This window comes from Saccopteryx leptura, chromosome 10 (genome assembly GCF_036850995.1).
Source record: "Saccopteryx leptura isolate mSacLep1 chromosome 10, mSacLep1_pri_phased_curated, whole genome shotgun sequence".
Lineage (NCBI taxonomy): Eukaryota > Metazoa > Chordata > Mammalia > Chiroptera > Emballonuridae > Saccopteryx > Saccopteryx leptura.
The window spans coordinates 5,389,769-5,414,474 of record NC_089512.1 but is presented as its reverse complement, the minus strand read 5'-3'; the positions used below and the strand labels follow the sequence as shown (position 1 = coordinate 5,414,474).

Below are 24,706 nucleotides of genomic sequence, written 5' to 3'. Positions count from 1 at the left end.
CTGTGGCCTCTGCCCCAGGCGCTAGAGTGGCTCTGGTCGCAATATGGCGACGCCCAGGATGGGCAGAGCATCGCCCCCTGGTGGGCAGAGCGTCGCCCCATGGTGGGCGTGCCGGGTGGATCCCGGTCGGGCGCATGCGGGAGTCTGTCTGACTGTCTCTCCCCGTTTCCAGCTTCAGAAAAATGAAAAAAAAAAAAAAAAAAAGAAATTTGCTTCTGTTTTGTCTAGACCAGTGGTCGGCAAACTCATTAGTCAACAGAGCCAAATATCAACAGTACAACGTTTGAAATGTCTTTTGAGGCCAAATTTTTTAAACTTAAACTATATAGGTAGGTACATTCCTTATCGAGGTAGTGCCCGCACATGGTATTCTGTGGAAGAGCCACACTCAAGGGGCCAACTCCTTGAGGACAGCCAGTTAAGTGATGAAATCAATCACTGGCGCCCTGAGGCTTTAGAGTACTCTGCTAAATTTGTAAGGGCCAGGGAGAGAACCAGGCATATAAACAGGCACACCAGTGCTATAGAGAAAACAAGTCAGTTACACAATAATACTCCTCCTGTGAATAAGGAAATTCACATAATAGAAAAGATAAGTGTTATCTATGTAGAACCAAATACGGATAACACAAATTCTGTTCTAGAGGAAGACTGTACTATTTTGAGGTAGGTAATTATGTGGTAATTGTTAAATATATTAAAATAATAGTTAATAATCGTAAAAGATAGGTATCTAGGCAGTCCCTGGGTTATGAACAAGATAGGTTCTGGTTAGCAAACCGTGGCTCGCGAGCTACATGTGGCTCTTTGGCTCCTTGAGTGTGGCTCTTTCAGAAAATACCACGTGCGGGCGCTACCTCGATAAGGAATGTACCTACCTATATAGTTTAAGTTTAAAAAATTTGACTCTCAAAAGAAACTTCAATTGTTGCACTGTTGATATTTGGCTCTGTTGACTGAATTTGCCGACCACTAATCTAGACCATAGCACACAGTACAGAGTAGAATAGAATGCGTAGTGCTTCTGATATAAGCATTATGTTCTGCCTAGAATGGAATGTGGAGAATTAAGGGTCATCAGCGGTTGAAGTTATAGTAGATTGGTAAAGTAATTTATTTATGAATCAAATGTTTATGTTGTACCTACTATGTGCTTCCAATTACAGGCTCTAGAAATATAGCAGTGAATAAAACAGAAAAATTTCTGCCCTCATGAAGCTTAGAGTTTAGTAGGGGTGAGTCAGTCAATAGATATAATAAATAAGTAAATCATATAGTATATTTAGAGGGATAGATGTTATAGAATAGAAAACATAAAGTTTGAAGGAGAATTCATGGTTTTGAATAAGGTAGTTAAGATTGGCCTTACTGAGAAGGTGACTATGCCATGGGCTGTCTTGCAGGGAGAGATCTCTTTTCTGCTATTCTTTTATCCTTGGATCTCAAAGGCTTTCAGATTAATGAGGTAGAGCTAAGGGATGAAGTTACAGTTAGCCTTCACCCTTGGTCACTTAAGGATAAATAAAGAAACTAGATAGAAGGCCTTTGCAGTAATCTAGATGAGATGTGATAGTGGCTTGGGTTTGGGTTATTTTAAAGGTAGAATGATGCTGGTTTTATTTCTGGTATGGTAGAATGATCTAACAGGCCAGCCCTCCCACAGTTTACTAGCACCAGGTAAAATACAGAAACAACCATCTTAAAGTTCTACAGAATAAATAAAAGCAGGCATATATTGGAGGGGAGTAAACACTTGGAGAAAAGGACCAACACAGGGTGAGTTTTCTGTTTTTGTGATTTGAGTCTGAGCTGTCATGTCAGCAAAGCACAGGGTAGCCAAAACTCCAGTAGAGAGCTGGCCATAGTTTCAGCCTGAAGAACCAAGAGATGGCACCTGGGATAAGCATGGCCACTGAAGGGAGTCCTGTAAGGGGGGAAGCAGGAGATGCAGGATTCCAAGTTTCGTGAATAAATCTGCCCATGTCACTCGCTGATCCCTGAACCACACATAAGCAAGGCAAATTCAAAGCAGCTAGCAGCTAAGGCTAAAAGAAAACAGCTTTGACCTGCCATCAGTCACCGGAGAAACAGATAACAGATGAAGTCTAACCAAGTTAATTCCCTATTAAAATAAAAATACTAACCCTCTTCAGAAAAAATATGAGAGTTTGAAGTCTCAATAGCACAACAATCACAATGTCCAGGATACAGTCCAAACGTATGAGGCATCGAACCAGAAAAATGTGACCCATTCTCAGGGGAAAAGACGTCAACAGAGATCAGTCATGAAATAATTAGCAGACAAGGATTTTAAAGCAGTGATTATAATGTAGTCAATGAATGAACGGATAGTAAAACTTCAACAGAAAAGTAGAAAGTATTTTTAATACCAAATGGAAACTTTAGAACTGAAAAATATAAAATCGTATTAAGCATATTAGGAATAAAAATATCAGTGATAATTAATAGATGGTAACAGAGATAATCAGTGAATTTGAAGACCAATGTAAACAATCCAGTCTAAAGAAGAGAGAGGAATAAATATTGAAACAAAACAAACAGCAAAGCCTTAGGGTAAGATTTTCAAAAAGCCTGCATTGGAATTTAAGAACAAAAGAAGGGGCAAAAACAAAAGCATTTGAAGAAATAATGGCAAATAACTTCTCAAATTTTGTGAAAGACATAAATTTACAGATTCAAGAAGACCATCAAACACTAAACAGGATCAATATGACACACTGTAGTCTAACTTCATAAAACCAACCAAAAAGAAAATCTTAAAAACAGCTCATAAAAATGACAGATTGCATGTGGGGAAATAACAATTCAAGTGGTGATAGGCTTTTTATCAGAAACCACAGAGATAGTAGGAGATAGTAGAAAACCAGAAGATAGTAGAAAAACATTGGTTTGTCTTTTGAAGGACAAACACAAAATTATATATCTAGTAAAAAAAATCTTTCAAAAATGAAGATGAAAAGACATTTTCAGAGCAAGGAAAGCAGAGAATTTGTCACTAGTAGTTACACTTCGATAGATGCTAACAAAGAGCTGACAGAGGCAGCAGGAGGCGAATCTCAGGGAACCTTGGGCCTTTTGCTGACGTGACCCCAGACCTGGGGCTGGTAAAAGCCAGCCTAGCTTGTGCACCTTGGTCCTCCCATGTGTACCTGGGCCCAGCAGAGGCAGTCACAAACTCAGGTTTGCTTATAGCTCCAAAACAGTTACTGAGGGCCATTCACAGGCAGTGTCTTACAGTGGTCTGCCCCAGGTTCCCTCCTGTGTCCAGAACCAACACATCCAGTGGCCAGCTACAGACTGCATAAAAGCAGGGCCAACTAGTCTTTCTAGCAGCATATCCAAAGGACAAGTGCATCAGAAACAAAACCCACTGAGGCCAAAATTCTGCTTCCTGTGGTCAACACCCACACAGCAGCTTGCACACCTTGGATGAGGTAGAACTTAACAGTTAGCTGGTGCAGGTTTTGGGATATCCTGCCCCACTGGGCTACGTTCCACAGGAGAAGGGAGAGAGGCTTAGAGCATAGACATTCAAATGTGACTTCCATGGCGCCTATTGTTGGGACTGGCCAAGGGGCTTAGCCACCTCCTGGGGGGGCAGGAGTGCAATCAGCCCCAGTGGAAGACTCTCTCAGTCTTCTTCCCTGAGACCTGGGCCTCCCCAGCTGAAAGAACTTCTGCAGAGGGGGTTGTTGGCCCCACCCAACCTGAACCTGCCACTTACTTTGCTAGAGAGAAATAGAATTAGAATATCTAGCAGTAGCTGAGGGATTAGGCCCTGGAGTAGGGACCACTTTCCCCATCTGAGCTCCTGACCAAGAGGCACCTGAAGTAGGGGGTCCCACGAACATGATCATCCTGACCTCAGCTGCCCTAACCCACCAAGCTTGCAGTCTGTAGAGGGGTTGGCTGGCGAGGCCAGTCTGAGCCCACACCACAGTCTTTCTACAGAAGACTCTGAGGGAAGACCAGGCAGCTGCAAGAGGAGGTGGAGCTGCTGAAAATCTTAAGGAACTCAGGCCCTTTTGCAGAGCTGCTGTCAGCTCTAAGCAGGAAGAAGCTGATCTTTATACACAGTTTGGCCCCTCCCACACTACCCGGGCACAGGAAATGCAGACACAAACAGTGAATAGAGCAGTAGCTCCAGACAGGTAGCCCACGGTGGGTTACAGACAACGTCTGACACCAGCCCATACCCAAACCCTGCCCAATAGGACCCAGAACCAACACAACCAGTAGTGGGTGGCAGACCACAACAATGCCAGCCTTAGCTAGCCACACAAACGGCATACCAAAAAGAGGAGTCCAGCAGGGACCAGACCCTGCTAAGAATAACTGTGCCCCATAGGACAGACACTGCACAGTGTCTAAACACTTGGTCAAGGAGGGCCAGACAGCCTGAAGGGCTAAATAACTCCACTCACAAAAGAGCCAACAGCACCCAATATAGGAGCAACTAAATATACTGCTCACAAAAATTAGGGGATATTGAAAAAATGAATATGAAGCTATAAAATCTCCCCTAATTTTTGTGAGCAGTATATATATATAAAGCAGGTTTTGATGAACATAAAGGGTGAGATTGACAGCAATACAATAATAGTAGGGGATTTTAACATCAATGGATAGATCCTCCAGACAGAAAATCAACAAAGAAACAGCAGCCTTAAATGACACACTAGATCAACTGGATTTAATTGATATCTTTAGAACATTTCATCCCAAAACAGCAGAATATACATTAGTTTCAAGTGCTCATGGTACATTTTCTTGGATAGAACACATGTTAGGACACAAAACAAGTCTCAGTAAATTTAGGAAGATTGAAATCATATCAAGCGCCCTCTCTGACCACAATGGCATGAGACTGGAAATCAACTACAACAGAAAAACTGTAAAACATTCTAAAACTTGGAGGCTAAATAGCATGTTATTAAATAACAAATAGGTTAACAATGAGATCAAGGAAGAAATAAAAAGTTTCCTTGAGACAAATGAACATACAACAACCCAAAATCTTTGGGACACAGAGAAAGCAGTCCTGAGAGGGAAGTTTATAGCAGTACAGACATACCTTAAGAAGCAAAGAAAAGCTCAAATAAACAATCTAACCCTGCACCTAAAAGAACTATAAAAAGAATAAAAAATAAAGCCCAGAGAAAGTAGACGGAAGGGAATAATAAAGATCAGAGTGGAAATAAATGACATAGAGGCTAAAAAAAAAAATACAAAAGATCGATGAAACCAGGAGCTAGTTATTTGTAAAGTTAAACAAGATTGACAAACCTTTCACCAGACTTAAGAAAAAAAAAGGGAAGCTCCAAATAAGCATACAGGGGGTTCTTGGGTTGCAACATAGTTCCATTCCTACAACAGTAACAAACCCAAATTTTGGTGTAAGTCGAAACATACCCTAGCCTAAGTCACTGACCTACCTATCCTAACACAGCTGTAAAATCATAGTCTAGAACAGGAGTTGGGAACCTTTTTGGCTGAGAGAGCCATGAATGCCACATATTTTAAAATGTAATTCCGTGAGAGCCATACAACAACCCGTGTACGTTAGGCATTATCCCATAAAAATTTGGTGTTGTCCCAGAGGATAGCTGTGATTGGCTCCAGCCACCCACAACCATGAACATGAGTGGTAGGAAATGAATGGATTGTAATACATGAGAATGTTTTATATTTTTAAAATTTTTTTATTAAAGATTTGTCTGCGAGCCACATGCAGCCATCAAAAGAGCCATATCTGGGTCGCGAGACATAGATTCCTGACTCCTGGTCTAGAATGTAAGAGCATAACTAAGCCACAGAAAAAGGAAAAGGACGTAAATATACCATACTGTATTAACAGAAAAAATGACACGATGAAGGAGTTGAGGGTGTTATTTTGAGTGGGACACTTGAAACCATGTTAACACAGTAAAATAAAAATTAAAATAAACAAAATTAAAAAAGAAAGAATTGGGTGCCTAATTGTGGGGTGAGAGCGTAAGTCATTAGAATAAAAACAACAGCAGTTCCCCCATAATTGATCATTAAGTTTCCATTTAGGGCCCTGGCCGGTTGGCTCAGTGGTAGAGCGTCGGCCTGGCATGCAGGAGTCCCAGGTTCGATTCCAGGCCAGGGCACACAGGAGAAGCGCCCATCTGCTTCTCCACCCCTCCCCTCTCTTTCCTCTCTGTCTCTCTCTTCCCCTCCCGCAGCCAAGGCTCCATTGGAGCAAAGATGGCCCGGGCGCTGGGGATGGCTCCTTGGCCTCTGCCCCAGGCGCTAGAGTGGCTCTGGTCGCAACAGAGCAACACCCCAGAGGGGCAGAGTATCGCCCCCTGGTGGGCAGAGCGTCACCCCTGGTGGCGTGCCGGGTGGATCCCGGTCGGGCGCATGCGGGAGTCTGTCTGACTGTCTCTCCCCGTTTCCAGCTTCAGAAAAAATACAAAAAAAGGGGGGGGGGGAACCAACAAAAAAAAGTTTATATTTAGTTCATTTTTGTGAAAAATGTGTGATTTCTAAAGACCCTGTAGGGGTTATATAAGTATAAAAATGCTATAACTATATTTGAGAATATGTAATAGCAATTTTACTTATGTGTCTCTTTTGCTTTAGAGAAAATGAAAATAATATGTTTTGGAGGATTGTCATTCAAGAGTCTCTGCTTGCTACAAATCAGGCAAAGCATTGCCCCATCCTCTCTGTCTCCTGGGTAGGAGGGCCGTGACCTTCAGCACCAGCAGAGCTGGAATGAGGCTTGGCATACCCCCTGTAATCAGGAGGACTAGGTGCCCTTCAGCATACTAGGGATCCTGAGGCTAGGTGGGATTCCGTCATGCAGCAACTCTCCGAGCACATGCGGACACGCACCACGCATCTCTAGGTCAGGATGTGGTTTGCAGCTGTATCTGCCCATAGAACCCCTCATCCCCCTCCACATACACACACACCACACTTTTCTTTCAATGCTCATTTCATAAATTGAAATACAGGTAAAGCATGGGCTTGGGAGTTCCAACAGATTGAGATTAGAATTCCAGCTTGACCATTCTTTCTGCTTTCTGGTCTTGAGCCAGGTATTTGACCCCTCTGACTGAGTTTTTTTCAGAGGTGGAACACTATTAGGATTAAATGCAATTGGGCAAGAAAAGAAACACCTTGTAAACAATGCCTGGGACACAGAAGATGCCCAGTGGCCGCCATTTCTGCTTCTCTGGCATGCTGATGAGGGCGGAGCTGGATCTCCCACCCAGCCCCATTCCTGGGCCTCAGCTGTTTTCTTTTTACCTGCACATCCCACAGAGAGCTCAAAGTCAGCATGCACATCTGAGCTGCCTCTGCCTTTTGTGTCTTCTCTGGTTGATGCAACTACAGCTGATCAACTTCTAAATTGGATCAACTCTGTCTACTGAGTATATCTCACATCCGTTTGCCACTCTTCAGTCCCCAAACTGCATGCAGACTCCCAGGACTGCTCCAGTTGTCTGGAGTATTTTCAGTGTTAGCATCCTGCCTTTCGCCCTGCAGCCCAAGTGATCATTCTAAAGACTCAGCAGTCAACACCGCTGCTCATAGCTGTTCACGGCCTCTCTAAGGCCCACAATGGGGTTTTCCAAACTTGTTAATCCTAACAACCAACTGAAACCTTTCTTAAAACACAGATTCTTGGACTCTCTCCAACATTTCTCCTCTAGAACTTCTTATCCAGAGGATCTGGGATAGGGTCCAGGAATCAGCGTTTTTAATAAGTTGCCTTGTACTCCTGTGATAGTCAAGTGTGGAGAACTTTCACATAAAGTCCACACTGTGGATCTCTCCATCCTGTGTTATGTGGCCCCCTTGACCACTCCCCAGATTTCCAATGCCCTCTTTCTCTTATTTATTTATTTTATTTTTTCGTATTTTTCCGAAGAGAAAAGAAGCAGGGGGGCGGCAGACAGACTCCCGCATGTGCCTGACCAGGATCTACCCGGCATGCCCACCAGGGGTGATACTCAGCCCATTTGGGGCATTGCTCCCCCGCATCTGGAGCCATTCTAGTGCCTGAGGCGGAGGCCATGGAGCCGTCCTCAGTGCCCAGGCCAACTTTGCTCCAATGGAGCCTTGGCTGCGGGAGGGGAAGAGAGAGACAGAGAGGAAGGAGAGGGGGAGGGTTGGAGAAGCAGATGGGCGCTTCTCCTGTGTGCCCTGGCTGGAATCAAACCCAGGACTTCCACACACCGGGCCGGTGCTCTACCGCTGAGCCAACTGGCAGGGCCTCCAGTGCCCTCTGAACTCAGGCTCTACCTCTCCCACCATACAGCTGCCTGGTGCTTCCGTCTGCACTTGGTGCACTCTCCTGCTGGCGCTCCCTTGTCTTCATCTCTGACGACACCTTACCAGATGCTGAAAGCCTAACAGTGTCGCAAGAATTTGTCCAATAGCCCTTTAGGCAGTGTGCCCTCCTCCCCGTAGAGCTTGTCCACCCCCTTCTATGCAGTTAGAGCATTTTCACATTTTGCTGCAAATTTTGGGTTTTCTGTATCTCTCCCCCAAGAGAATCAGAACCTTGAGGATTGGGACCATTTCAGTTCTGTTTCCCAGCACCAAGCCAAGTTCCTGGAACATGGTAGGAGTTCACAAATGCTTGTTGAAAGAATGAAAAGGAAAGAGGAAGGCTAGAAAGAACCTCTGAATTGTATTAGTAATTATAGAAGTGTTCTTGGGGCCCGGAAGTCTCAGGGTTGGTGGTTAGGAGAGAGGCCTAGGTGGGAAGGACTTCTACCCCTGCCTTCCCCCCTTCACCTCTGATTCAACCAGAGTATCTCTGCTTTTAAATTCTTCATATGCTGGTGAACGGTGCAGGGTTTTGTTGAAAAGAAGGGGAGAGCTAATACTAAAAATAAATTTGAAAACACAGCATTGAAATGCCTTATGAAACCCCTTTATGCATTTCTGCTCTTCCGGCTTTAGAATGAAGTGGGGAAACTTGAAGAACTTGAGAAATAAAGCCAAGAGATCTAATTGGAAAATGAATCTTTGAGGAAATATTAGAGATTTCCTAATCTGTTGGGCTGTACCCTATAGTATGGCCTTGGGGCTACTTGCCTGTTTTAAGCACCTGGAAGGTTATCATGAGAGAGATGCTGAGTAGTTGGCATCTGTCTCCACAGAGGACCAAATGAAAAATGAGATTAAATTGAAAAAGTTGAGAGAATTCCCCTGAACTTATTTCCAGAACAGAGTCTTCAGGAAATACCCTCCCTGAGGATCTGAGACAGTCTCTGCCTCAGGGCCTGGCACAGGCTGGCACCTCACTGGACATCACCGGACATTAGCATCAGTGGCAAAGTGTGTGGAGTGTATGAATTAGAACTCTCATAAAAGCAAGTGGTTTGAACATGAAGACACTGTTAGACTTGTCACAGATTTGAGTTATGGAATTCATTTATAAGAACTTGCTCGATAATATGAAATTAATATAACTTCACATACTGTTCAGGCATAGCTCTTCATAAAGACAACTAAATGTAGAGCAGTTCTCCTACAACATTGCTTATTCAAGAGTAAGAATTTAACATCCTCTCTTTTTTTTCTCTTGAAAGAGGCAATGTTTTCTCATTCAGATTAAGAGAAAAACTGACCCGTTGCCCTCATGTAAAGGTATGGATGTTTATAAAATTTCATGAATAAATTTTACTCTCTTGGCCATAGTTTTTTTTTTTTTCACACCTTTGGGAAATGGGAGTACTTGCAGTAGCTTTAGTTGAATCTAGTGAATTCAATCAGCAGTTATCAGACTGGTTCATACGAACTCCATTGCCATACACAAAAGTGATGTGGGGTACAATATCACCTCTCCCATTGGTACTTTTAAAAAAAATTTATTCAGAAAATTAAGTTTAACAGGGTGATATTGATCCATAAGAGTACATGGGTTTCAGGTAAACATTTCTATACCATTTGAACTGTTGATTATGCTGTATACCCAACACCCAAAATCAAATCATTTGGCATCACCTTATATTTGTCCCTCTTGACTCCTCTCCCTCCCCCTCCCCCTCCCCCCATTCCCCTCCACTATAATCCCTTCCCCCTGGTAACATATAGCGATATTTTAAGCTTCTGAGAAGTACTAGAGGACAGAAACCTGTCTGTGTTCTAATGAACTGTTATCAGGAAACATCGGATGGATGTAAACAAAATATTGTTTATTTATCATATATTTTGTAGAAGCTAGCAAAATGGGAAATAATTATATTTATACCTAAAGCCCTTTGAAATGAAAAAAAAAAGTTATTTTGAATGTTTGAAAAATCGTGAAGAAGGTCAGGTGAAACCGGAAGCATGGAGGACTCTAGGAAACAGGAAGGTCAGGGAGCACTGTGGAGGTCGCCGTAGTGACCTCCTTTCACTGTGCAGAAGAAAGACAAGTTCTTGGGGTTCCGATGGGGCCAGCAACTCTGTTCACACAGAATTTGCTTTATCTACCCTTTTGATTTTGGACCAGAGCTTGGTGTAGCCCCTCCAAGTAGCATCCTCCTCTGTGGGTGTCTAGCAGCTCCAAACACGGATTCAGACTAATGGATACTCTGTCATCACCAGTACGTGACCCCAAGGTTGCTCTGGGGGTCATTTTCACTCCAGATGTCTGAAAGGGGAAAGAGCACCAAGGAACACATGTACGACGTGTTCAGGGCTAAGCCTGAAAGAGGGGCATGTCACTTTCATCAACATTTCAATGTCCCCCAACTGTAAGGGAGGCTGAGAAGTGTAGTCTATCTGGCTGCTCAAGAAGAAATGGAGAACATGTATGTTAAGAGCCACTGGGAAACTCTCTGCCACGACATACTTGATGCTTCTCAGTCCTTGGCCACCATTTTTTTTTCTATTATTCAGTGAAAGGCGGTAAGGCAGAGACAGACTCCTGCATGCGCCCGACTGGGATCCAACCGGCAAGCCCACCAGGGGGCGATGCTCTGCCCATCTAGGGTGTTGTTCTATTGCTCAGCAACTGAGCTCTTCTTTGCGCCTGAGGATGATGCCATGGAGCCATCTTCAACACTTGGGACCAACTAGCTCCAATTGAACCATGGCTGAAGGAGGGGAAGAGAGAGAAGTGAGAAGGAGAGGGGTGGAGAAGCAGATGGGCACTCTCCTGTGTGCCCTGACCGGGAATTGAACCCGGGACTTCCACAAGCTGGGCCAATGCTCTACCATGGAGCCAACCAGCCAGGGCCGTTGGCCACCAAATTTAAGGTTGATTTGTACCGACCATCTTGTTTGCTCCCTATTGGCTCATCAGTGTTTCTGCATAGTGTGATGGCGATGCCATCCATCAATACTGGTGACTTTCATCAGCAAGCTTCACCACACACCACATGCAGTTCTTCAGGGAATTTCCACTTTTATTCATTCAACATTTATTGAGCACCTCGGCTCTTGAAAGTACTAGAAATAGAGCAGTGGATAAGAGCCTTTGTCTTTAGGGAGTTTATTCTGTTGTGTAAGAGAAAGGTAATAAACAAAGAAAAAAAGAAAATAATGAGTTTGTGCCAAATGCTGTAAGGAAGAGAGGATAAGGGGTGAGAAGTATTGCTTTTGCTGACATCCTCAAAGTCGTCTCTTCTCTGGGAAACTGTCATGTGAGCTAAAGTACTTGGGCTGAAAGAACAGCGTTCCAGGCAGAGTTAACAGCACGTACAAAGGTCCTAAGGCAATAAGCTTGGCTTGTTCAAGAAATGTGAATCTAGAAGGCCAATATGTGTGGAGAGGAGCAAGCGTGAAAGGCTTGAGTGAGACGTGTCAAGTGTTCTACATAGGCCTTGCAGATCTTAACGATAGGATTTTGATTTTATCTGAGAGCAAGATTAATTCCTGAAAATGTTAGCTGTGTTTTTGTTTTTCTTTTGTTTTGCAAATGCTTTTTATAAGATATAATTCACATAACATAGGATTCATTTATTCAGAAGGTACAATGAGTGGCTCTTAATATTATATATTATAGGTGTTGTGTAACCATTATCACTGTCAATTTTACAACAATTTTATCACCCCTAGAAGAAATTTCATATACCCTTTAGAACTCACCCCATTTTTTTTCCAAACCTCCAACCCTGGTCAACCACTAAATCTAATTTCTGTCTCTATAAATTTGCCTATTCTGAATATTTCATAGATATGGGATTTTACAAAATGTAATCTTTTGTGACTGGCTTCAGTCACTTAGCATAATGGTTTTTGAGGTTCATCTAACATTGTAGTATGTATCCAAAAGTCATTTTTATGGCTGAATAATATTCTATTATATTGATATACCAACCATGTTTTATTTATCCGTTCATTTCTTGATGGATATGTTGATTGTTTTTACCTTTTGGCTGTTATTAATAATGCTGGTATGAACATTCATGTAAAGTTTTTGTGTGGCCATATATTCTCATTTCTCTTGTATATATACAGAGGAGAATTACTGGATCATATATTAAACCACGTTTAATCTTTTGAGGACCCTCCAGACTGTTTTTCTAAAGTGGTTGCACCATTTTTTATTTCCACCAGCAGTCTGTGATGGTTCGTTTCCCCATCCCATTGTCAACACTTATTATTATCTGTCTTTTAAAGCCATTCTAGTGGGAGTGAAGTAGTACCCTCATTGTGGGTTTGATTTGCATTTTTCTAATGGCTAATGATATTGGACATCTTTTCAGGTCCTTACTGGCCATTTGTTTATCTTCTTTGGAGAAGTATCTGTCCTTTATAGTTGAGTCATAAGAGTTCTTTATATGGTCTAGGTTCTTTATTTGCAAATGTATTCTTCCATTCTGTAGATTGTCTTTCTCTTTTTCTTTCTTGATGATGTTCTTAGAAGCAGAAAAGTTTTTAATTTTGATGAAGTCCTGGTTATCTTTTATTTCTTTGATTGCATGTGCCTTTTAGTGTTCTAAGAAACAATTACATAATCCAAGATTATGAAGATTTATACTTACATTTTCTTTTTTAAGAGTTCATAGTTTTCACTCAGACATTGACATCTTCTTTGCAGTTTTTGGCCTTCATGAATAAAGCTGCTATAAACATTCACATGCAGGTATTTGTGTGGATGTGTGTGTTCATTTCTCTTGAGTAAATTCCTGGGAGTAAACCTGTTGAGTCATATAGTTAAAATATGTTTATAAGAAACTGTAACAAGCGAAATAGAGACAGACTCATAGAGAGAGAACAGGCTGACAGCTATGGGGGGAGGGGTGGGCAGGGCATGGGAGGAGGTGGAGTGGAGCAAAAAAGGAAAAAAAAACCTCATGGACATGGACAACAGTGTGTTGATTGCTGGGAGGGGAGAAGTGAAGGAGAGTATGGGGTGTAAATGGTGATGGAAGAAGACTGTACTTAGTGTGGTGAGCAAACAATCCAGTATGCAGAGATGTGTTACAGAATTGGTACCTGAACCCTGTATAATTACATTGACTAGTATCACCCCAATAAAGTCAATAAAAGAAGCCTGTCAGGTTATTTTCCAAAGTGGCTATACTATTTTGTATTCCCCTTAACAGTTTATGAGAGTTTTGGTTGATCTCATTCTCACCAACCCTTGGTGTATTTAATCTTTGATTTTAGCCATTCTAGTAGGTGTGCAGTGGTATCTCACTGTGCTTTTAAATTGCTCTTCTCTAATGACTAATGACATTGTTAGTCATAATGATGTTTTCTGGAGCTTATTTGCCATCCCTGTGTGTTCCTTTGAGGGGTCTTTTTAGATCTTTTATTATTATCTTTTTAACTTACGAGTTCTGAGAGATCTTTATATGTTCATCTCATTTCAGTCCTTTCTTAGATGAGTGTAATATTTCCTTTCAGCTTATATTTGTCTTTTTTTTAATACTGTCTTTCAAAGAGAAGATGGTTTTGATTGATAAAGTCCAGTTCATTGTTTTGTTGTGATTTATATTTGCTTGAATTTTTTATTGTGTGCTAAATATGGAAATAGATTTGTGAACCAGATATACGAAAGTTCTTACAGTTTTAAACTTTTAGCTTTTATGTTTAGGTCTATGGTCCATTCAAGTTAATTTTTTATAGGCAAGAATCAAGGCTCAGTTTTTTTTGTTTGTTTTTTTGGGGTTTTTTTTTTTGTATTTTTCTGAAGCTAGAAACCGGGAGAGACAGTCAGACAGACTCCTGCATGCGCCCAACCGGGATCCACCCGGCACGCCCACCAGGGGCTACGCTCTGCCCACCAGGGGGCGATGCTCTGCCCCTCCAGGGCATCACTCTGTTGCGACCAGAGCCAGTCTAGTGCCTGGGGCAGAGGCCAAGGTGCCATCCCCAGCGCCCGGGCCATCTTTGCTCCAATGGAGCCTTGGCTGCGGGAGGGGAAGAGAGAGACAGAGAGGAAGGAGAGGGGGAGGGGTAGAGAAGCAGATGGGCGCTTCTCCTGTGTGCCCTGGCCAGGAATTGAACGCAGGACCTACGCACGCCAGGCCAACGCTCTACCACTGAGCCAACCGGCCAGGGCCAAGGCTCAGTTTTTTATATCTGTTGTCAGCACCATTTGTTGAAATTATTATGCTCCCTTAGTGAATTGTGATGTCTTTATTGACAGTCAGTTGAGTATATGCAGTATATTCCTGTGGGTTATCCTGTCTTTTAACACAAGACCTCCCTTAGCCCAGCGGGCCCATTTAACTAAAAATTTTACCTTCCATGAGGTCCCAGCAGTTCTTTAAAGAGTGGTCTGGACATCATTTCAGCTCACTTCTTCTCCCACTGACCTCTGGCCTCTTTCTCTACTATTTTGCTAAAACAGTTCTTGCCAGAATCACAAGTAATCTCTTGACATCTAGTTGACATCATTTTGTCCTTGTCTCATGTGATTCTCAATAGCCTTGTACCTCATTGACCCCTCCCTCTTCCAGACATATCTTCCCTGACTTATAGAGCATTGCACTGTCTTCCTTATTTTTCCTATTTTTCTATTTGTCCTTATATGTCTAGTTTTTCTCCTTTTGCCTACTTCTTAAATACCAGTGCTCGTCAGGATTCTGACCAGTGTCCGTTATTCTTCTCATTCTATGGGCATTTCTCATTTCCATCTAACCTCCTGGCTGAAGAATCTCATATTTCTGTCTGGCCCAGATCTCTTCTGAGCTTCATTCTTGCGTCTTGAACTGCTTACCAGGACTCCAAGCTCTGTGAAGGAAAGCACCTTGTGTATATCTCATCTACGTTTGCGTTCCCATGTTTAGCATGCAGAACTTAATGACTGTTTGTTGGCTAAATGGACAAGTGAACAAACTGAGCGACCCGTTTAATTGTTATTACAACATATCTCACAATTCCAGTACAGTTTTTACTATTGGCCCTTTACTGAAACCACATATGTGTAGTGAGCACACACATGACTTTGGGCACAGGAAAAGTTAGTACTTTTAGAATCACGTACATTGGCTTTGCCCTGGGGAGCCCTGAGATGAGGAGGTTGTAATGCGATCGTGGACGGGGACAGCAAGGAGATGAGAGAGCCAGGGGATGTTACAGACACTGTTTCCGAGGGGTTTGTTTTCCTTTTTATTATTATTTTTATCTTATTTTTATTAATTTTAATGCAGTGACGTTGATAAATCAGGGTACATATGTTCCGAGAAAACATCTCCAGATTATTTTGACATTTGATTATGTTGTATACCCCTCATCCAAAGTCAAATTGTCTTGTCACCTTCTATATGTTTTTTTTGTGCCCCTCCCCTCCCCCTACCCCCTCTCTCTCCTTCCTTGCCCTCTCCCCACCCCCCCATTACCATCACATTTTTATCCATGTCTCTGAGTCTCATTTTTATGTCCCTTCTATGTATGGGTTCATATAGTTCTTAGTTTTTTTCTGATTTACTTATTTCACTCCGTATAATGCTATCAAGGTCCATCCATGTTATTGTAAATGAGCTGATGTCATCATTTCTTATGGCTGAGTAGTATTCCATAGTATATATGTACCAAAGCTTTTTAATCCACTCGTCCTCTCACAGACACTTGGGCTGTTTCCAGATCTTCGCTGTTGTGAACAATGCTGCCATAAACATGGGGGTGCATTTCTTCTTTTGGAATAGTTCTATGGTGTTCTTAGGGTATATTCCTAAAAGTGGAATAGCTGGGTCAAAAGGCAGTTCGATTTTCAATTTTTTTAATCTCCATACTGTTTTCCACAGAGGCTGCACCCTTTTTATTATTTTTTAATGGCTGTGTTAAATTCAGGTTGTGACTTTAGTTGTAATACATTATTTCCCTTTGACTTCTTATCCAAAATTTTGTTAGTTCCTGTAACATTTTTCTCTTAGCCCTAAAATAATTCTTGAGAGTTCTATGGAAGATATAAATTGGGTAATAAGGATCATTTTGGATCTAGTATGATGAATATGGTTATGATCTGAGTGTTCACATCAGAGAATGTATTGGCTTAGCATTATGCCGGGAGTTTGGGGGGTAGTTGACTTAATATGAGACAAGTCTTCATTGTTGCCCTCAGGAAACACACCCCGTTAGGGAGGTGAGAGCCACAAGCAGGAAGTGAACACCACCGCCTATCCGGCAGTTCGTTCATTGCATGTTGCCTGGCAAGAACAATAGCGCCCTGACACTAGACATGTCCTTTGGCCTTGCCTGTCACTGTGAGCTATTCTGTATAAATGCCCTTTTTATTTGTTCTGGAGCATGTGGTCTCTTACATTTCTGTCTCTCTCTCCCCTACATTTCAGTGAGCGGTTCCTGGCAAGACTGAACAAGAACGGTGGGCCCAGGAACCCAGAGAAGATAGAACGAATGTGTGCCCTTTTTACAGTATGTGCAATTCTCTTTCCCTTCTCTGCTGTTGACTAACCAGGGGCCTTCTGTGTGGATATTGTAACCCTAGAAACGAGCTTTTATTCTTGTTTCCCCACACACTGGGGAGAATAGGACTTGATTTATGTTTCTATCAGGTTTTAATGAAATATTTAAAGAAAATTGAAATTAGTTTTTAATTGAAATTTTTATTAAAGACATATAATCAAGTGCCTTTTACTGATGTGGATTTTATAAGCTATTTAATATAATAGACACTTATAATCTGAGAAAAGCCTTTCTTCTTATTCTTATTCAAGGCCACTGGGAATTTCTCTCATGTATAAGTCTCGTTTCTTAAAAGACATCCATCAGATTTACAGCGTTGCTGTTTATTCTAGTGTGTGCATATGAAGAGAGACAAACTGAATAATCCTCTTTCAGATACGAAACAGAGGGTCTCTTCCTCCTGTAATCTGTACTTTAGGTTTTTTCTGAGTGACCATTGCTGTTTCTCCTGGTCGCTGAGACTGTGAACTCGTCAGCTCAGGGACGCCTTGATGATCTGCTTATTGAAAGTGCTAAGCCTTACAATGCCACATTCCCTTGTGTAGTTTTCAAGTTGATTCTAATCTACTAAGGTTTTCCTTTTTCCCAGTTAAAAAACTACCTGCTCCACTTTATTAGAGCACACTGATGTGCTGAAGAAGAAAACAAAAGACTGTCACAATTTTAAACCAGCTTAGACTGGGGGACTCCGATGTGCTCCAGAGATGCTGAGATACACTGAAACCTGTTGATGCAGGGCCGTGCAGGGGGCTCGGTGCCCCTGCCCTGTGTGTGGTGCACAATTGACGGGGGACGGTCAGGTGTCTCACAGTTTCCAGGGCACCTCTTAAACACAGATGGGATTTGTAGTCTGACATGTGACTTTCTCTGAGGGGTAAAATTGGCTTTGTTTACCTGACGTTTTTGTTCATTTACTACAGTTTTATCTTTTAAAACCTTAAACAATGTTACTGCAGAGTCAGAAACCACTTTCACTGGGATAGCTGTTACTGAAAATGCTCCAGTTGTTCGCAGAGATTTGTAAATCTGGCTAAGCTAAAATGATGTTTGTCCATCTTGGAGCTCAGTGTACAGAGCTTAGGAGGTAATGCAGGAAGAGAGAGCAGGCAATGCAGACCCGCGATGACCGTCAAGGGCGCTGAGATGGTTTAGTTTGAGAAGGTCAACGCTCTTGCTTCAATGGGAGAAGAACAAGGGAAAGAGTCCAAAGTGCACTTATGGACTTCAGGTAGAGGATTGGGGAGGGCTTTGGAAATGAGGAAGCCTGCCCTGTGAGGTAGGGCCCTGGGGCCGCCATTCTGAAACAGAACTAGAAAGAGACAGGACATCATCTGTCTAGAATGTCTCTGTCATTTCAGTAGGTTTTTCTTGATTCTGGTGTTCTGATCCTTTTTTGTGAAAGCGGCAAAAGAAATTGTGACTCCCTGCTCTTTGGCATTGTGGGGACAGTGCGTGTGTATGTGCTGTCCTTGAATGCAATGAACGCAGTCCTTGTTTCTTGAAGAAATGAGCTTAATTATGATGGTATTTGAATGTAATTACAGTAAATCAAAACTTTCATTTCACTGCATTTTAATTATCTATATGGGCCCAGAAACCTAAGCTGAAGCTCTGACTTTATAAATGAGAAGTGCACGTGACCCTCATGATGTGCTCTTTGCTGCCAGAGTGGGGAGGCACAGGGCTGCTAAAAATGCCACTTCTATGGTTCCCTTTATAGTACAGGCCTGGATTTCTTTAAAGAGATCCAAAAAGTGATTTGAGGAATTTTTACAAAGTGCACAAGATTTTTGAACAAGATTATCTTTGCCAGGAGTTTTGTGGTTATACCTTAAGCTACTACATATGAAACAGTAATTTTGGTGGAACCTGTCTTCTCATTACCAAAAATGAGTTCCTCCCGTAGGCTAAAGTTTTCCCAGTTGACTGTGTACTCCATCCAGAGTTTCAGAGTAAATGCAAGAAAATGCAGCCATCGCTGTGTTTGATGCCAACCTGTTAGCTTACGTTAGCATCAGGAAAAAAGAGACCACACAAACTGAACAGTTTTGCAGGGCCACTCAGCAGATGTCAAGCCATATTATAGACAGTCACATTATACATGGCACAGCTCTTGTCTGGAAAGCCTGTTTTTTTCTGGCCTTGTTAAATTTCAGAGCTTCCTATGCAGGAAGAATTTTATTTAGGATGGAGGTGTTTCGTGTTTATGTGGATGTCTAATGCAATGAGGATTTAGCTGACTTTCCTTTTTCTTTTTATTTATTTATTTTTTTGGTTAGGTGAGAGGAGGGGAGATAGTGAAACAGGCTCCCACATGCACCCTGACCTGGATCCACCAGCAACCCCCATCTGGGGCCAATACTTGAATCAACCGAGCTATCCACAGTGCCTGAGGCCAATGCTAGGAACAACCAAGCTATCCTCAGTGCCTGGGACCAACGCTTGAACCAGTAGAGCTACTGGCTACTAGAGGGGAAGAGAGAGAAGGGGGAGAGGGAAAGGAAGAGAAGCAGATAATTGTTTCTCATGTGTGTACTGACCGGGAATCGAACCCGGGACATCTGTACACAAGGCTGATGCTCTATCCAGTGAGTCAACCAGCAAGTGCCTTAGCTGACTTTCAAGATAAGCAATGGCTGTGTGTATGAGCATGCAGGGGCATGTCTGTATATTTACTCATTACAAGATATCCAGTGCCTCACACACAGTGCCTGACAAATACTAAGACCACAATTATGATATGTTACATAAATAAATGTGTTTATTTATTTTTTGTTATATTTGAGTGACCAACTCAGAGAATGAACTTGCACTGTTTTCTCTACCTTAGTTGGCATTACATTTTCTACATTTTTTATACTTTCCTACATTTCAAAATAGAATTTTAGGTAATGATTTCTTGGAATTAACCTTTTGAGTAGTACAAATGTTCATGTACGTCCTTACTCAAAGAGTGAACAAAAAACACACTCCTCAAAGGGTTAAGAATGAATTTGATTATTAGTATAATAACATTGCATATTAAAACAGTGCCTCCTTGCCTGACCAGGCGGTGGTGCAGTGGATAGAGCGTCGGACTAGGATGCAGAAGACCCAGGTTTGAGACCCCGAGGTCGCCAGCTTGAGCACAGGCTCATCTTGTTTGAGCAAAGCTTACCAGTTTGGACCCAAGGTCTCTGGCTTGAGCAAGGGGTTACTTGGTCTGCTGTAGCCCCACGGTCAAGGCACATATGAGAAAGAAAGCAATCAATGAACAACTAAGGTGTCGCAACGAAAAACTAATGATTAATGCTTCTCATCTCTCTTCGTTTTTGTCTGTCTGTCCCTATCTATCCTCTTTCTGACTCTCTCTGTCTCTGTAAAAAAAAAAAAAAAAAAACCCCAAAACAGTACCTCCTTTTCTGCAGCATAAGAAAGAATAACTTGACTTTGTATTATATTTGTAAATCCCATTATCTCTACAGACAAAGGGCAGACCAGGCACAGTGAATGGAGTTGATTTTACATATTTCAAATGGAATATTAGTCACTGAGTCTAAGATGCAGAGCCCTGAGTCACTGCGCTCTGTATCCACAGTGTAATTGGGAACCAGCTTCTAATTATTATGTGGGATTGGAGGGTATGGTCCAGTGAATAAATCTAAATTCACACCTTGCTCATCAGATGAATGTGGGTGAGTCATCCCTCTTCCCATCTTTATAGGTCTTGTATTTTACCATGGATAGCCATACTTGGTACTCAGTTTCTTTTCTTTCTTTCTTTCTTTCTTTCTTTCTTTCTTTCTTTCTTTCTTTCTTTCTTTCTTTCTTTCTTTCCTTCCTCCCTTCCTTCCTTCCTTCCTTCCTTCCTTCCTTCCTTCCTTCCTTCCTTTCCTTTCCTTTCCTTTCCTTTCCTTTCCTTTCCTTTCCTTTCCTTTCCTTTCCCTTCCCTTCCCTTCCCTTCCCTTCCCTTCCTTCCTTCCTTCCTTCCTTCCTTCCTTCCTTCCTTCCTTCCTTCCTTCCTTCCTTCCTTCCTTCCTTCCTTTTTCTTCTTTCTTTCTTTCTTTCTTTCTTTCTTTCTTTCTTTCTTTCTTTCTTTCTTTCTTTCTTTCTTTCTTTCTTTCTTTCTGGCAGAGACAAAGAGAAAGGGACAGATAAGGACAGACAAACAGGAAGGGAGAGAGATGACAAACATCAATTCTTCGTTGCGGTTCCTTAGTTGTTCATTGATTGATTTCTCATGTGCCTTGACCGGGGGGCTACAGCAGACCAAGTGACCCCTTGCTCGAGCCAGCGACCTTCGGCTCAAGCTGCTGAACCTTGTTCAAACTCGATTAGCTTGTGCTCAAGCTGGTGACCTCGGGGTCTCAGACCTGGGTCCTCCGCATTCCAGTCTGACACTCTATCCACTGCGCCACTGCCTGGTCAGGCAGTATTCAGTTTTGAAGAGTGTAAGTTTAATAACTCTGTGGTAACCGTGTTTAACCATGCATTTACATTTAATAAGATAACTTTTACATTAAAAGTTGACATTGAGATTAGGTGGGACTCACAAATAAAAATTTTATTCAAAATATTTTCATACACTAATTGTTATAATATATTTGTTGACCTCAAATTAATACTACAGAAGTTCTGGGTACCATGTACGACATGGTCAGAAAGAGCCCCTACTCAGCCACTTAGAAAATACTCTAAATAGGCCCTGGCTGGTTGGCTCAGTGGTAGAGCGTCGGCCTGGCGTGCAGAAGTCCCGGGTTCAATTCCCGGCCAGGGCACACAGGAGAAGCGCCCATCTGCTTCTCCACCCCTCCCCCTCTCCTTCCTCTCTGTCTCTTTCTTCCCCTCGCGCAGCCAAGGCTCCATTGGAGCAAAGTTGGCCCGGGCGCTGAGGATGGCTCTGTGGCCTCTGCCTCAGGCACTAGAATGGCTCTGATTGCGGCAGAGCGACACCCCAGATGGGCAGAGCATCACCCCCTGGTGGGCATGCCAGGTGGATCCCGGTCGGGTGCATGCGGGAGTCTGTCTGACTGCCTCCCTGTTTCCAGCTTCGGAAAAATACAAAAAAAAAAAAAAAAAAAAAAAAGAAAGAAAAGAAAATACTATAAATAAATTATATTTAAGGCTTCTTTTCATTCAGTCAGACAGAGCCAAGGGAGAAGTTCCATGCTTTTGTGTACAGCCATCTGATTAGTTTACTAGATATATTGGGATTGATAATTATAGTGGCATTTGATAGTTTAGGTTAACATAATCTGAGCTATGCAGAAAGAACCATTTCATTTTGAAATGTGTCAAACATTTCTATATCCTTCAATAATGGACATGTTTCAGTTCCAAAAAGCACACAAAAATGGTAATTTGTTTTTCAATTTCTATTTGTTATTTAGTAGCCATCTTAGTATCAAAATATAGTACTTTTTTTTTTTTTTTTTGTATTTTTCTGAAGCTGGAAGCGGGGAGAGACAGTCAGACAGACTTCCGCATGCGCCCGACCGGGATCCACCCGGCACGCCCACCAGGGGGCGACGTTCTGCCCACCAGGGGGCGATGCTCTGCCCCTCCGGGGCGTTGCTCTGCTGCGACCAGAGCCACTCTAGCGCCTGGGGCAGAGGCCAAGGAGCCATCCCCAGCGCCCGGACCATCTTTGCTCCAATGGAGCCTCGCTGTGGGAGGGGAAGAAAGAGACAGAAAGGAAGGAGAGGGGGAGGGGTGGAGAAGCAGATGGACGCTTCTGTGTGCCCTGGCCGGGAATCAAACCCGGGACTTTTGCACACCAGGCCGACGCTCTACCACTGAGCCAACCGGCCAGGGCTCAAAATATAGTACTTTTTAAAAAATTTTATTTAGACAGTTTTAACGGGGTGACATTGATCAACTACTAGACTACATAGATTTAGAGAAAACATCTCCAGATCATTTTGACATTCGATTATGTTGTATACCCATAACCCAATATAGTACTATTTTAAGAGTATAATTTTAAATTCCATTTCTAAATTAAAGGAATTAATAAAATGGAGCTAGAAACACCTATTTTAATATCAATAAACAACTTTCATGAAAAAATGTGTTTTTGTGATTCCAGATATACCAATTTATGTTAAACTATTTTGTAACCTGTACCACTATAAGCACATTTTTTTATTCCATCAAGAATTTCGCAAAATATTATAACCATCGAGGATCTAAAAGTTTCAATTTCATCATTACAAACTACTTTTTTTACATTTTTTTTTAATTTTTTTACAGAGAGTGAGTCAGAGAGAGGGATAGACAGGGACAGACAGACAGGAATGGAGAGAGATGAGAAGCATCAATCATTAGTTTTTCGTTGCACATTGCACACCTTAGTTGTTCATTGACTGCTTTCTCATATGTGCCTTGACCGCAGGCCTTCAGCAGACCGAGTAACCCCTTGCTGGAGCCAGCGACTTTGGGTTCAAATGGTGGGCTTTTTGCTCAAACCAGATGAGCCCGCACTCAAGCTGGCGACCTCGGGGTCTCAAACCTAGGTCCTCTGCATCCCAGTCCGACGCTCTATCCACTGCGCCACCGCCTGGTCAGGCTACAAACTACTTTTTAATGTTTGCTTTCCTTTCATATGTTCAGAACTGCTCGACAAGGCAGAGCTGGGACCAGGGGGAGGCAGGCAAAGCAGAGGATTCTGAGAACAAGGCGTTAAATGCGGAACCTTAGGTGTCTTGCTTGCTCTAGTCCTAACCCTGCAGCAGGGTTTATAAATAGTAAAGCAAACACGGGGACTCTGGACCTCAAAGCTCATTCAGAATCGTGGCTGCCACTTGGTTGTCCCTTTCCTGCTTTATCGGAGAGAGACCAGCATCTGGGACCAGTCAAAAGATGAAAGGTTGGAAAGAGATGGAACTAAGGGACCTTTTCGGAGAAGCTAAAGGGAAGTCGTGGGGGCCTGCTTCATTAAGGACAGAGGTTACCACATCGGTCATCACTAACTCACCAGACGGCTGGGAGAAAGGAGTGAGCTGATGACCTGGCGAAGAGTCCAAACCATTACTTCAACTACAGTGTGTTAGATAAAGGATAAATACATCTTCTAAATAAACAGTTTATTTCAAAACGTGTTCTCAACATAAATAATGCATAGAATTCTTTTCATAACTCTAGTTTTAAAAGTTTCTGATTTGCAATCAGTCTTGTTTACATAAGGAAGCCCTTAAATTTTTTAGATAAAATTATTTTCAGCAATAGACTCAAGTACAAACGACATATATCTGCATTTAGAAATGGAGATCAAATTATTGAGGTTTCACTAAGACCATTTTTTTTTTATCTTTTCAAGGGAAATTACCTAGTGTCAATAATCCAGTGTGGACAATGGAATAAATGTAAACTTAGTAAAGAATCTAATAGGAAAACTCTTGTAGATATTTGTTAAGTGTTCTCAATAAGAGCTGGAAAAGTATTATCAATAAAATAAACTCTCAAGAACTTATAAGATATGACTTTTACTGCAGGAATCATGTAAACATTAAACTGCCTTGTGCTTGAACCTCCCCCACCCACTCATAACAGACGCTAAAAGCCATAAAAGCAAACTTTATGAGGTTCAAGATGAAATTTTAATTATTTTCTGTGTATTCATTGCCTTAATTAACTTACTTTTCTCTTTTTTTAGGATTTGAGCAGCAAAGATATGAAGAGAGATTTGTATATTGTTGCCCATGTGATACGAATAGGTACTGTTGTCCACTTTATTTATGAATACATTTTTTTCACTTAAAATCTTTTGTTACCTATTTGTTTTGGACCCAAACTCTTTATTTCGAGTGGTCCGCTTTTAGGCATTCTCTTTATCAGAACGCCCTGCCTCTGT

The 24,706-nt window shown here is 42.1% G+C and overlaps 1 protein-coding gene across 7 annotated transcripts in view; it reads left to right on the top strand.

Moving 5' to 3' along the window:
* The window catches only part of DOCK3 (dedicator of cytokinesis 3), a 261,860-nt gene that overhangs the window by 123,689 nt on the left and 113,465 nt on the right, over window positions 1-24,706 (top strand). For all 7 annotated transcript variants that reach the window (XM_066350463.1, XM_066350461.1, XM_066350460.1 and 4 more), the window contains exons 10-11: window positions 16,743-16,824; window positions 24,509-24,569. In XM_066350463.1, the coding sequence (XP_066206560.1) occupies window positions 16,743-16,824; window positions 24,509-24,569 (143 nt within the window). The remainder of the gene's footprint in view (window positions 1-16,742; window positions 16,825-24,508; window positions 24,570-24,706) is intronic.